The 14,430-nt window shown below is 33.3% G+C and overlaps 1 protein-coding gene across 5 annotated transcripts in view; it reads right to left on the reverse strand.

The window, feature by feature from the left end:
• The window catches only part of LOC149089429 (muscle calcium channel subunit alpha-1-like), a 295,248-nt gene that overhangs the window by 34,224 nt on the left and 246,594 nt on the right, over nucleotides 1-14,430 (reverse strand). For all 5 annotated transcript variants that reach the window (XM_089238484.1, XM_089238476.1, XM_089238466.1 and 2 more), the window contains 12 exons: nucleotides 13,259-13,405; nucleotides 12,822-13,023; nucleotides 10,913-11,071; nucleotides 9,927-10,037; nucleotides 8,300-8,383; nucleotides 7,318-7,440; nucleotides 6,899-6,964; nucleotides 6,321-6,412; nucleotides 5,036-5,195; nucleotides 4,150-4,277; nucleotides 2,767-2,863; nucleotides 940-1,042 (listed from right to left, as the gene is read on the reverse strand). In XM_089238484.1, the coding sequence (XP_089094610.1) occupies nucleotides 940-1,042; nucleotides 2,767-2,863; nucleotides 4,150-4,277; nucleotides 5,036-5,195; nucleotides 6,321-6,412; nucleotides 6,899-6,964; nucleotides 7,318-7,440; nucleotides 8,300-8,383; nucleotides 9,927-10,037; nucleotides 10,913-11,071; nucleotides 12,822-13,023; nucleotides 13,259-13,405 (1,472 nt within the window). The remainder of the gene's footprint in view (nucleotides 1-939; nucleotides 1,043-2,766; nucleotides 2,864-4,149; nucleotides 4,278-5,035; nucleotides 5,196-6,320; nucleotides 6,413-6,898; nucleotides 6,965-7,317; nucleotides 7,441-8,299; nucleotides 8,384-9,926; nucleotides 10,038-10,912; nucleotides 11,072-12,821; nucleotides 13,024-13,258; nucleotides 13,406-14,430) is intronic.

The raw sequence follows: 14,430 nt of genomic DNA on the forward strand, positions 1-14,430 counted from the left end.
GTTGCGATATCTCTTGTCTTTCTTGGTGTTGCAATTTGGGTGGCCAGCAGTGTATTTACTTTTTTTAAATTAAAATTTCAAGTCCCATTGTATTTATGTTGGTACAACATATATTACTATTTTAAATCAGCAATTAGGGCATAAAATTCAAGGCTTTATACAAAAACTAAACCTCTGTTTTTTTACTGGGATACTTAGATATAATTGTACTAAATATTTCATTGTAAATATTTAGTACAATTATATCTAACTTTAGTTTCTCCATATCTTTCTGCATTATTTTTTCATGTGCAAAATCAACTAATAATAGAACAGCTACCTTTCTGCACTGTATCTAGGGACTAGGCTCAAGTCTATAATTATATCTTTTATACAGTTCCATCTTAAGGCATGGGCCCACCCAGGCACAGCCCAGGGGTTTCAAGCAAAGAGGGGGCCCTCACAAAAATGAGATCTGCTTGAAATTTTCGAGAATTTGTTTGATAGGGCCTCAGAAAAATCAATTGGCCCAGGGGCCCACCATACTCTTAAGACGGTACTGCTTCTATATTTCTTCTCTTTCTCTCTCTCTAATTTTGCCACATTTCAATAACATGCATGTTATACATGGTCACCTTTACTTCAATATCATTGAAGTTAATACAAAGGAAAAATAAAATTTAAATTTAGAATGCAAATTAATGGGTTTTAAAAAAAAATCAAGTAATTTAAATTGACGTACCCTGATAAGGAGAGAGTTCCAGCATACTATAAAGTCAAATTTTACCCTCTAATTCACTTAATTGCACTCCTTTTAAATTTAAGAAGATGCAAAATTGACACAAAAGAATTACAAAAATTTTCCTGCACTAATTATAAATTCTGAAACTAAATTTATGTTTCAGTCAGGTCAATCAACTGATTTCATGTAAAAATGAATATAATGAATAGAATAGTTACCTTCAGTTTTGATGCGCAATGATGTACGAACTAAAGCGAACAAGGTGGCATTAAACATAACTGTACCATCGCTGTTCAAAGGCATGTTCATGGAAACAAGCTTCTATTGGTGTGACAAAAAAAACAAACTGAGTGTTTAAGTAAGAAATTATCTAAACATCTCTCTAATACAGATTATAGTTTGATAAAAAAAATAAGTTCATAATGGCATGGTGAATCAACATAAAGAAATATCATGAGAATGATATTTGTTTTTTGTGTTTGGTCCTCCAACCAAATGTGATGTGTAAATCGTCTCTACTGCTTCATATAATTTGGCAGCAATGCTTTTTCCATAAAAAAATTCATTACTAGAGCCCGGAAGTTCAGACACTAAAAATGGTCAAAATAGGCAGGCAAAAAGGCACTAAAAATACCTAAAAAAAGCATTTATTATTTTTGGAAGGAAAAAAGAAAGGTAAAAACAAAGGTATTAAGGGTCCAAAAACTAGCTGAATAAGTGGTTACACTTAATCCGTCTATCGTTTAAATTATAGTTTATAATAATTGCATTATTATCAAAGTTAGATTGATTTCAAGCCCAAAATTAAATATTAGTAGACCCTCAGGATTAGGCCAATTCCAGGGTCAACATTATCAGACGTGCAGCTGAAAGAGAAAATGATCTGTGGGGCTTCCTCGAGTTGCGAATAATTCTGATTTATTTGTTGTATTATTTGAAATAATAATTTCTATAGTTGAAACACGGCTATCTCAATCTACTTTTGTAAAAAAAAAAGAAACTTTTTTAAAATTTATATTAAAACATACCCAGAACTCCTTCAAGTGCGAGGGTTCTCTGTGGCCGCATCTGCCACACAACCTTGAGGGTGACTCTGGTCAATTGAATCAAATACTGAACATGTATGTTTAATAAATTGCTACAGTTGTTTGCAGTGGATTTAGGGTGCAAAAAATAAGATCAAAGGGCCCATAAGATCAAGGGCCCTGGAGCCCTGTCTGCTCTTACCCTGCCTTGTGTGAGCCATGACATCAATTCATGACCTCTTGGGTCAACCATCGTCCACTATACGCATACAACACAGTCCAATGTCTGAGTGAGATATATTATGTGAAGCATGTGGAGAAACAAAAATTTCTAACTTTCCTAACATGGGCTGAGTTCCTATGAAACAAATACGTTCATGTCTGATGCCATCCAGTCAAAGCAAAGTTAATGCATGGTAACACCAATCTCTCAGATCACTGGCTTGCATTTAAATGGGGCTGGAAGGAGGTGGGGGGCTTTCTGATGATAATAAATACTGAGAGTTGAAAATTTTTAAAATAGCAATTCTTTTGAAGTTTTCAATGCTCAAAATATCTAAGTTTCACAGATTACGACCTCTGAAATTTATTAACAAACTTAAAACTATGTAAAAATAGGCATTTATGGCACAAAAATTTAAAAAAAAAACCCATTTTTACCGAAAAGTTTGAAAATAGGCAAAAAAAGGCATTTGTGTCATTTTGTCTGAACTTCCATGTTCTAATTTGCACTGAACAATATTTTAAATCCAAATTTTTACACAGAAAATAATATAACCACTCAGAAGCAGATTTATGTCTTTGCCACCTGTAGGCTATTCAAAATTTTCCAGAATTCTCACAATCTAATTTAATTTTTTTGGCCATCAAGTATTGAAATTTTCTGCTTTGAGTTATAGCCTGCTTAGCTCCTCCCCTCTTGAAAACACGTCTCTGCACCCACACACTTAGTGGGTTAATGAAAACAATTTCATAAATAATTTGATACACAATAAAAAATAGTTTTAAAAGACTGCATACTTTGCATGCCACTCTGTGTGGGCACAGCTTCCCGAATCCTAATGGTGGAGAAATCTTCCGTAATAAAGTAACCACATCAAGGTGCTTGATCCTTCCTCTAACAAAATATAAAAGAAAATTAAAATCTGATTAGATGAAATTCAATCTGCACCTACAGCAATATAACTTTTTATTGTAATCTTTATGATTTTGACATTGTTCAAAGTACTTTCACAATTATGAACATTACAATGCCAATGCCATGAAAGAATTGCTAGATTTATTGAAAGTGTTTCTAATGGTTATATAAATAAACTATCAAAGTTTCGCGTCAATACAATCACATTATTATTTAATGAAAGAATGGAGAGGCAACAAAAAGTGCTTCTACATGCTACTGGTATTGAATCGAACAATTTATGATGCTGGATGTTTGCCTGTAGTTGTGCCTGTCATGTGGGTTTTAATAAGAGTTCAGAGTTAGTAGGTAATATATGTATGAAATTAGGGATAGGCCAGTCCCTTTAACACCATGTCACACACATGTTCAATTGAGCTCGTGTCTAGCAAGCATACAGCTCAGGGAAGAAGCTGTATCTGCAATGCACAGAAGATGGCTTGGATGTCTATCAAGGATAGACAATGTGTATCTATCTGGAGTGGGTGGCAAGGACACCCACTCCTCCTTAAGGAGTAATCAGTCATAAATTAGCTTCAGAAGATATGCACAAGTCCTAGTTAATCATTGTTGGTTGGAAGAATGACATGTCTGACCTCTTGTCGTACTGTCATGTTATAAGGTACACTGATAAATTTCCCTATATTTCTCAGTCCACTGCCTCCATATTTGCATGATTGTTATAGTATAATGATAATGCCCCACACATGCACCTAACAATATCACAGAAAGAAAATCTTCCTTCCTGCAGGCTGATCATGCATCCTTGGCCAACTCCTATAATTTGTTTCTATGACCTCCTTTTATGTTGACATATCGTGATTCCCATCAAACAATTTCCCTCTCACCGATGGTGATGCAAAATTTGTCTGACTTCTCAATATAATTCCATTTACACACAGTTATCAACCATTTAAAGAACTGCTCAGCCCAGGCACATTCACAATCATTCTGCATGTCTGATAATTTGATTGTTATACCCTACTTTGAATTTCCTGCAAATTAAAATCAAATTCACCGATTTCTCAAGGTGTTACAACTTTCATGAACATGAGCAGAGTACTTTGTAATAAAAGTTTGTTAAAATTAATGAGATCAATAATGAAATAAGTTACATGCACATGCAATTAAAATAGATTATAATTTACAGGAAACTCTGAATTTTTTAAGACAATGAATGAATATTATTTAAGATTAGAGTTTACAAAGTAACTTTTGAATCTTACTTTGCATCAGGATCATATTCTGACCACAAGCGCACAAACTCATCTAAATGGTGTGGCCCAAGTATAGACCAATCTCGTGTCAAATAATCAAAATTATCCATAATAACAGCAACAAAAAGGTTGATGACCTGGAGGAATCAAAGACATATATATATAAGCATTGTTTTAGGAGTATTTGTAGAAGATATAAATTATCAGATTAGGGAAAATACAGTCACCCAATTTTCACAGGAATTAGTCTATATTCATGATATATCAGGCATAAATAAAATAAAGTGAGGTATATTTTAAAACTCGTTGAACAAAACACAATGAAATCAGTGGATGTACACGTGAATTATGGCGGTTTTGATTTTCAAAGAACAAAAATTAGTATCCAAAGCAGGAAACAGGGAAAAGTTTGATACTGTTTCGCAATAAATTGCAATAATTTGAATTTTCCATGGCATGGCGACCACATTACCTGATCTAAATCCTTGTTACACTGGAGTGATATGATCCTTTGGATGCTGGGATTTCCTGAAAGCAATATGTATCAGGGACACGTTCCCAATACCTAAGGTGGACTCCCTGAATAGGGATGGAAGGGGGAGGGGCAAATAACTGAGGGTGTGGATAGTGAACAGGGTTTTCATTGTTGAAAATTCAACAGGGACAATTTACTTTATGCTTTGTTGACACTTTGAGTGGATTGCGACCATAGGTTCCATTGCACATATTGTTTGTTTTGATGAGTACTATCACCCCTCCAATATTTTCTAAACAGTTTACGAACACCCTGCATATGGATTTCCAGTTTTTTAAAATTATTTTTTCTCTTTAAAACTATTGAGGGACAAAGTAATTTTGCTATAGCAAAAATGTCTAAAGCATCATTAACACTCACTAGGAATGAGCAGAGGATATAGAATGATATGAAGTAAGGAATAGCAACATCAGAACCACACACTTCACCATGGGAGTTATCAGACCTCGGATCACATTTTGTTGTAGGTTTGTTGGCACATGCCAACATTATCTCTTGCCAAGCTTCCCCAGTAGCAGACCTGGAATTCAAGGAAAAGTAAAATAAAATAGCCCTTAATATTCAGCTAATAAACTAAAATGCTATGTTCATGGTAAGGGGTCATTCAAGCATTACGTCAGCATCAGGGGGGGGGGGAAGGGGGTTTCGAATTTGCTGACTTTTGATGACAGGGGTGGGGGGTGTTTGAAGGTTGCTTACGTCATTAACTACCCCTTTTTGATGACATGAAATATTTTAAGCTGCTGACGAAATTTTGCTGACAGGAGGGGGGGGGGCAGTGTTTCGCTGACTTTTGCTGACAAGAGGGGGGGGGCAGGGCCGTCATTTCAACTTTTTGCAGGGGGGGGGGGCAAAGCACATGTACTCAATGTATGTATATATATATATATTTATATATATATACACCATTTTTAGTGTATTTCCAAAAGCCGGGGGGGCTGCCCCCCTAAAAGACGGGCCTGGGGAGGGGGTAAAAAATGGCTGAAAATCTGCTTATGTAATACTTGAATGGTCCCTAATGAAAAAACAATGTCTTCAAATCAAAACAATCGATAATTGTGATTTTTATCCCTTTTGAAGCAACAGTCTTTTTTTGCACGCTAGAGCAAATGACACAGACCTAAAATTTAAAAAAAAAATGATTCTGAATAATTATTTTTCCCATGCTACTCCTGGGATTCAAACAAGGACCTGTACAGATAACACTAATATATCACTTCAAGATTTGGCTACAAATACAGAATTTTATGATTGATTTTTGTTTTTTTAGTACAAATACTAACACAAATGCCACAACAGGCAAAATACCCAACGAGGTAGCTGAAAAAAGATGCCCATAAAAATATGGATGTCAAATGTAACAAAAATATAGCAACCCAATATAAGAGCATATACGTATCATGAAAGAAAAAACACTAATAATACTATATAATATACTGCCCATAAAAAGATTACAGTTGTCAAAATGAAAAACTGGTTGTTAATGCAAAATTCTCCTACAGAAATTTTATTCATAACTTCTTGTTAGCCAAAAAGTTTCTTTCCATACACTCACCAATCATATCAAATTATTGCAAACCTGCTTATGGCAATAATTCATTTGATTTAAGCAAAAAACATGTTCTAGAAAATTCGACCAACATACCTGAACAGTACAAGAACTGCTTGAGGAAATGTTTGAAAATTATTATTTCTGTGTATGGGCGTATTATCATCAAGCGCTATCCGCCCAAACACCTGGAAAAAATTATGTATTCTCCAATCAAACATCATATGAATTTCACAAATCTTTCATCATTTAGCTACAAATGTAATACTAAACTACATATGCACTCTGTAATTACCATGAGGAATTTCTAACCAAAGATGCATGTTTGAAAGTATGGTGCTTGTCACTAAAATATTACTCTGCCATAGGAAATGCTTTTCTTACCACACACCAACTCCGGTCATATTGCCATAGGGCAATTTACTAGTGATAAATTGGGTCAGAATTTTTGGGAGAAAATACCTTTAGAGTGTAGAAATTTTGGGTTTGAGCACACTTTTACTGAATATAGGGTAGGTTCTGCACTTCACTAAAGTAATGTCTCTGAATTCTAAGATGCTATTGAATATTTTTAACATCTAAATATTTTTTTAAAATTAAACAATAACTTTGCTTCAAACTAAGTCTAAATATTATGCTAATTTGAAGGTGTAAGTAATCAGGCCATTGTTTACCTGCATTCCAATAACAGCATAAATGAAAAACAGCATCACTATAAGCAAGGCAACATAGGGCAAAGCCTGAAATTAAGAATGGATACTTAATATTTTCATGGGATGAAAATTAATAAATAAAAAATACTAATGCAGACATTAAATATTTTCAAGGGGAAAATTCATTGATAGGTTGATCCCCTCTTACTTATACACAAATTTATGTGTTATAAACATGATTTTCGAATTCTCCAAAATGATGACATGAACTTAATTTTTAAGCATCTGAGAAAAGGACCCAAATGCCTGCTTTGCAAGGCATTTTAAAGTATTTTTTAAGTCATACTTTTAGTCAAGCCCTGCATATAATAATACACAAGATTTAAAAATTATGATTCACTTATGATTACACTTATGCCTGCTATATTAATCATACATACTTGGAAAGACTTGATAAAGGTCCACAACAGAGTTCGAATGCCTTCCCCTCTGCTAAGGAGCTTCACAAGCCGCATCACCCGGAACAATCGAAAAAAGTTTATGCTGATGATGTTTGTTCCGGGCTAAATAAAACAAAAGTGTCCAATATGAGCCAGAATGAAAGAAAATTCAAAATTCACATGAATTATGACTGGCAGTAAAAGTATGAAAATATTCGTTTTTTTAAATGATAACATTTACATCATAAAATGTATAATACACAATTTTTTTATGCTTATAAATCTCATAAATCTTTTATTATAACTTGATTATTAACATGTCCCTGTTAAATAGTTTAGAGTTGTCTGACAGCTCATTTCAGGGTGAACATTATGAAATTTCATAAAATATTTTTCTCATCAAATTTTATTGAATGATAGAAGAAAAACCAGGGATTCCCAAACCTTTTATTTCATTGTATCCCACAGAAAAAAAGTAGTCTGTATACCAAAATATATTGCAGCCCTCCCCCAACCAATCTTGAGGCACCCAAAATCACAGCAGCAGAAAATCACTGTACAAATTATAATTTTTAGCATAAGTTTATATTCAGTACATCAAGAAGACCTGCAAATTGCACACTCACACACCCCAAAGTGCCATGGCAAACACTTTGTGGACTATAGTGTGAACCCATTGTTTTGTTTAATAAATTATTTTTTATTTTTTGTATTTTCTTGAAAAGAAAGAATAATTTTTTGTCTGATGTTAACACAATAAAGAAGAAATCAATAACAAAGGCTTGGAAACATAAATAATAAAGAAACGAAAAGAAATTCTTAATATTTTATATTTGCTTTCATTGTTGGTTCTTCTATGTGTTTTTTTTTTCTTCTATTTCTTTCCAATTAAGAAATGTAGAGCATGTAATATTTTAAATGAGAGAAACATTTTTGTCAAAGCAGAAAAATGATAATTTTAATAAGTTCAGAAGACACTCACGTTAACTTCAGAATAGACAATATCAATAATGCTTCCCAAAACTATAATGAAATCAAACACGTTCCAGGCATCTCCAAAATAATTCTACAATTCAAAGTACAAAAAATTATAAAAAAAAAGACATCCTATTGTGAATACAATACAGTATAGCTTATAGTAGGCTAAAGACATACATGCATTTAACTAAAACAGTCAGTGAAAAATAGAAAAAAGCCACCTCAATGAAAAAATTTCTCTTTTACCATTCCTAATTATGAAGCTAAATTTGAAGATTTATAAGTCAATATATAAGTTGAAGAAGATGAGAAAATTTTATTACAGAGAGCTGTTGATGATAACGTATGGTAAAGATGCATGAAAAACATGATAATAACTGTCATCTCCAAAGTCTTGATGTTGAAGAAAATACAAATTTAATTTTCATACGAAGGTCATACTAAAATTAATGAGCAAGAATTTTCAAAAACAAAACCAAATTCATTAATTAAGTAAAGACAACTTCATCCACTCCTACTGCTTCCCAAAAGTGCTTGCCTAGTAACTTAATCATGGAATCCAAAAATGTAATGCTGAATCACATTATCCCACAATCTTCCAATGTACTTAGGGCCCGTGGGCCCATGTATTAAGAAGGCTTTGTTTCCTTCCGCCTTTTTACTGGCCAACCACCCTAATTCTGAATCTTGTGTGTTGTTGAAATTTATCTTTTTTAAATTCTAATCTCATTAGAATGAGGCTAGCTATGCTTCTGGGGCTCTAGACCTATCCGATCTGGGGGTTGGACTCCTTACCTGTAACCTACCTGCAGTTTAAGCTCAGGCTCCCAACTAGAAATGAAAATTTATTCTGTTATCTGAAGCCAGTACCCATTTTGGCACCTTACTTCCCCGTAATTTCTAACGGAAAATGTAAACTCAGTTCCCTTCCTAGTCCTGTGTCTGGGACACTAGACCCACCTCTGCCATTCCTTAGTTGTGACACTGCTTTGAACTTCATGGTCTTCAGTCAACAAAGGGGATACCCTGAGGAGGAATAAATGTAACAAAAACCTAATCTTTTATTTACTGCATTGCACTATATCCTATTCCAAGTTTTTCTGTGATTTATCTCGCAGTCACGCATTTTTCATTATTGACAATTTTATCATCCTCATCATTCCCATTATTTTAGTTGCAAGCAATATGAGGGCATCCAAAAAAAATTTGATGCTGGTGTTTTGGTTGTTGAAATATTTTATCCTCTTCTTACACTGTTACTACCCAGGCAGAGATCTAGAGTCTTTCAAGGATTTTTGTAGCAGGGATTATCTCATGTACAAAGAATTCAATCACAAAACATTGACAAAACAAAAATGTTAATCATCAAGTTTGAATGTACATAATTATCAACAAATATGAAAATGTCACATACGTTAATCAAGATTAATAAGCTTTTTCTCCCTAACAAATATACTGACACCCATTTCATCTTATTTTATCTATACTTAAATTTCATAATTTAAAAAAAATCATCAATTAAAAGTTTAATTCTTTGAGAAATTGACTTTGAAACATACAAGTGAATGCAATATAAAATTTCTTTATTAGGCAAGAACTTTTGCTTCATATTTGAAAGAAAACACACATACTTTGAACTTAAAAGCAATAAGCTTAAGAAGAAATTCAAATGCAAAAACAGCAGTGAAGATCATATTCATCACATCTAAGGCATCAGTGTATGAAGTGGGTTGTCCATGATACTGTAATAAAGATTTAAAAAAAAGCATCAAATAATGAAAAATTGAATTGAAAATTATATAGTAACAGAGATCAAATTTGCACGTGATTAAGAATTTTTTTACTGCAGTGACAGTCTATGTGCTAATTTGTGTTTGTGCAAACTACAAAACTAAAAGCGGCTTTACCCCTACAACAAATTATGTGAAAATGTTGAAAAATTAGCTATTCAATTTTCCAAATTGCACAGCTATTTATATTTGCATCTTTTTTTTCCATGATCATTTTTGCTCTCTGTCCGAAATTTTGCTGTGTGCAGTTGTATGTGCCTTTAGGCCAACCCAAAGTATGAGTACAAATTTTAATAAGAAATTTTGAAACCTTCAAGTTTTTTTTAAAATTCTTACTTACAAATTGCCAGATGCTGTTCAAATTTTGTCTGCACTCAAACTAAAGAAGTGACAGTGAAGTTGATTAATAAACATGTTAAAAGCGCATTATTTTGGAATCATAGATTTGAAAGCAAACATTCCAAAAGTCATTAATGAAGCCAAGCAACCATTGTTGCCAGGGAGTTTTCTGATCACTTCAGACATTTTCCCTAGCTCTGACAAACTTTCAAAATAATAAATTGATCATGCAGAATTCCTGTTTTCAGATCGATACTGAATGAATGAACGCCAGAACTTTGCCACTGGACGTATCCCGTTGCCGAGATCTCTTCCAGCTCAGCTTCGTGACAGAGTCTGGAACACTTTATTTAGTGTCAAAAAAAAAAACAACAAAAAACATACAAACTTTTTTGCAACATATTTTCTCCATATCAGATCGGTACTGAAAACACATAGACACACAGACAGAAAACTAATTTTGCATATATATACAAAAAAAAAATCACCTTCATGGCTAGGACTAAAGTGTTGATCATGATAAGAACAAAGATGGCATATTCAAAATACTGTGAAGTCACAAACCACCAAACTTTGTACTGTATTCGATGCTTAGGAATATATCGTCTCACTGGTTTAGCTTTAAGAGCGAATTCAATGCAGTTTCTCTGCAACATAAATTAAACAATATATTTGACTACACATATTGAAGATGTATAAAAGCAATATTATGCAGAAAAGTTTACTGTGCAACATGATACTCATAAATTAATGGGAACTAATTAACTCACACAGGAAGAAATTGAACAAAAATTACTTCTGATTCATCACAATTGCAATGCAGAGCCATAACTAGGGGGGAAGCAAGCAGATCTAGTGCCCCAGGCACCAAATAACAGTGGGCAAATTTCACCCTTCAACATTACAAGGGGGTGCCAGAATGCATGCTTGCCCCAGCTGACCAAGCATCTAGTTGCGGCCCTGTTGCAATGCAACCTTAATTATCTGACCCTAGTTTATCTAGAACTCACTGTTTACTGACCCTTTCCCCCAAGCAATGATTTTTATTAACTGATGCACTCATTAATGACAACTGAAAATTCTTCTATAATGAAAATGAAGATCATAATGATATGCAAAGAGACTACACAAGTGCAAATAATTAGAAGTATCATTATTAATTATTTGCACTTGTGTAGTCTCTTTGCATATCATAAGTATTGCTCAGGAGTATCATTATTGAGCAATGCTTATGATCAACTCTTTGGTTCGAGCAGTAAGAGCATTACTCTCTCTGAGATATGCTGCGGGATGTGACAATTCTTCAAAGGTAAGAGCATTTCGACTCATCAAAAATAATGATGCTGAAAAAAATTTCTGGATAAAACTACAAAGCAAAGAATGACTATATTTTGCCTTCATATCTGTTTCGCACATATTTGTCAGTTGATGTTCATTATGATCACCTTCCTCGTTCCAAGGAAAACAGATGTTATATTGGGAGGTCATTATATCGAATCATTGAAAAAAAAGATATCTTGAGAGAATTCCTATTTAGTGTGGTATAAAAAGTTATACATGTATTACTCATTTTGTTATAATGCAAGCAGTTGCAGCAAAAATGCATCAGGTTAGAAAATAATGAAATTATAATAATTAACTTCATGAAGAGAGAAGCCCACACATCACATTCTCCAATATCAAGGGTCAAAGTCCAACACCACTTTCTGGCAAACAAAAAAAACAGCGGAATTTGTGCATTTATTTGCAAAAAAAGAGATGGGCAGAGCAAAGTTTGGACATTTTATTAGATTGAATGGTCTTTATATTAGTTGAAAAATAACGAGATGAATTGGAAGGAATGCAAGTACTGGTTGTTATAATCAAACAGTTGCAACAATGCATGACCATTATAACGAGCAACAACTGTAACTACAACATTTCTTGGTATAAGCACCACAGAAAAATAATGAGTAGTCCTACACCTCATTGCCTGCCTCGGGTGGTTAAATTTAGTGAGGGGGGGAGGTTAGCAAATTTTACGTAGAAACAAAACACTGTTATAAAATCATCAAAATTTACACTAGTGAGAGCAGCAAAATCACGTTTGTCCCCCCCCTCCCCCTCACAAAAATCCAAATTACGGCCTGGACACTATGGCAGATAGACCACAAGTAATATCATAGCATAGTATTGGACTTTTAAATTGGTGCTGGTTTAGTTATCAAGAAATTTCAATTTACTTATATTGGCTTGTCCCAATTATGTTGGATATTAGAAGTTCTATTGCAATTACAGTGCTACAGAATATTCTGAACCAATAATAATACTCAACTTTAGTTATTGTTCTTTCATTCGATGCTTATTAGAGAACAGGCAGCTGAATTAGTAATTATTGTTAAGATGAAACGAACATACCTGATTTTTATCAAGCTCACAATTTTTGAACTCCTGCTCCCCTTCATTTTGAAAAGTCACAATGACGAAACCAACAAAAATGTTAACCATGAAAAATGCTATGACAATTATGTAGACAATGAAGTATACTGCAACAATGGGATTGATGTTCTGTATGGGTCCTTTATCCTCCGAATGAGAATCTATAGCCACATAAAGCAAACTGTAATGAAAAAAAAATTAGTTCATTTGAAGTAAATTATATCACTAAATGCGAGATAACACAAAAAAGCACAATCCATTTAAGAAATGGATTACTGCACACTCTAAACCAAAGATGCAAAACATTTTGGGTTTGTGAGCCAGATATGCAGGATTTAGAGGCTTTTGGGGTACATATTGGGCCTTTTACAAACACTTTTCTTTGGTTAGAAAAAAAAAACCAACTATGCACTTACCGTGGCCATCCTTCAAAAGTAGAAACTGTACAAAGGCTCAGCATAGCTTTGGCAACGTCATCAAAATTAAACTCATTGTTTTCCCATTCCCTCTCCTCCAAAACAGGCTTACGAATATCACCTCCTTGGTAAACTATGAAAACTCCTCTGAAGAATAATAAGATACATGAAGGAAAATTATGAAAAAGAAAAAACAGGGAAAGAAAAAAACATGTGAAACAAATGGGTCAACTTGATACTAATTACTGAAATTTACTCAAAAAATAAATGATTACAATAATTATTTTCATTATTTTTTTTCATAGTTAATTTGGAGAAAATTATTTATAAATTCATATTTCTACTCATTTCTGTAAAAACAAGGCAAATGATATATAATACAGCAAGTGTTAAGGACAATTCTAACAACTTTATTGATTGAACTCTTTGTAAACATTTTTTATGAATATTTGTCTCATATAATTATCCAATAGCAATCAAGAAATGTTAAAATTATTTTATGAATGACCATAATTTATCTATTCTATGTTGAAAATGTTCTTTATCAATCATGAAATCAAGTGGAAGAGAACTTGCTTTTATAAGTTCTACAAGAATGCATGAAAACTGTGAAGTAACCATAGCAGTAGGCTACATCTTAAAACTTCAACACCACAGTTTTTGAGAACACAACAGCTAAGCGTTATCCTAAAAAACTTAACTATGAAGAACAATTTCACTCGTCTCCTAAACTTTGAGGGGTATTTTCGTGAAAGGACAAATATTTTTTTTAGCTGCATATATTTAATCTTTTTTTATACACAAACATGTATTTTTGGAAAATTGCAAATAAAGTTCCAACCTAAAATTTTGAAGGGGTATTTTCATTCCTTTAAAAAATTTGGTGGGGTAAAAATGAATTTAGATGCATGGAAAATGTATCTACATACGTATTGGCAAACACTTGTTATAATGAAAAACATTTTCTGTTCTTTTGGATGTCCTTATGAGTTTGATTGCAATTAAAATTAATTTTTCTCTCCCATAGTGAAAAAAAAAGTGATTTAATAAAGAGTCAATACATGGTGAAATATTTTTCAGCCCATAGCCCTGCTCAATTCCCCAAGCCTCTTTGTTCTTGGACTGGTGCACATGCTACAAGTGAGGGATGGTGAATAACTTAACCTCATTTA

The sequence above is a fragment of the Pholcus phalangioides genome, unplaced genomic scaffold (genome assembly GCF_987345545.1).
Source record: "Pholcus phalangioides strain wild (caught in Gottingen) unplaced genomic scaffold, Ppha-v1.0 ptg000002l_1, whole genome shotgun sequence".
NCBI classification, from domain to species: domain Eukaryota; kingdom Metazoa; phylum Arthropoda; class Arachnida; order Araneae; family Pholcidae; genus Pholcus; species Pholcus phalangioides.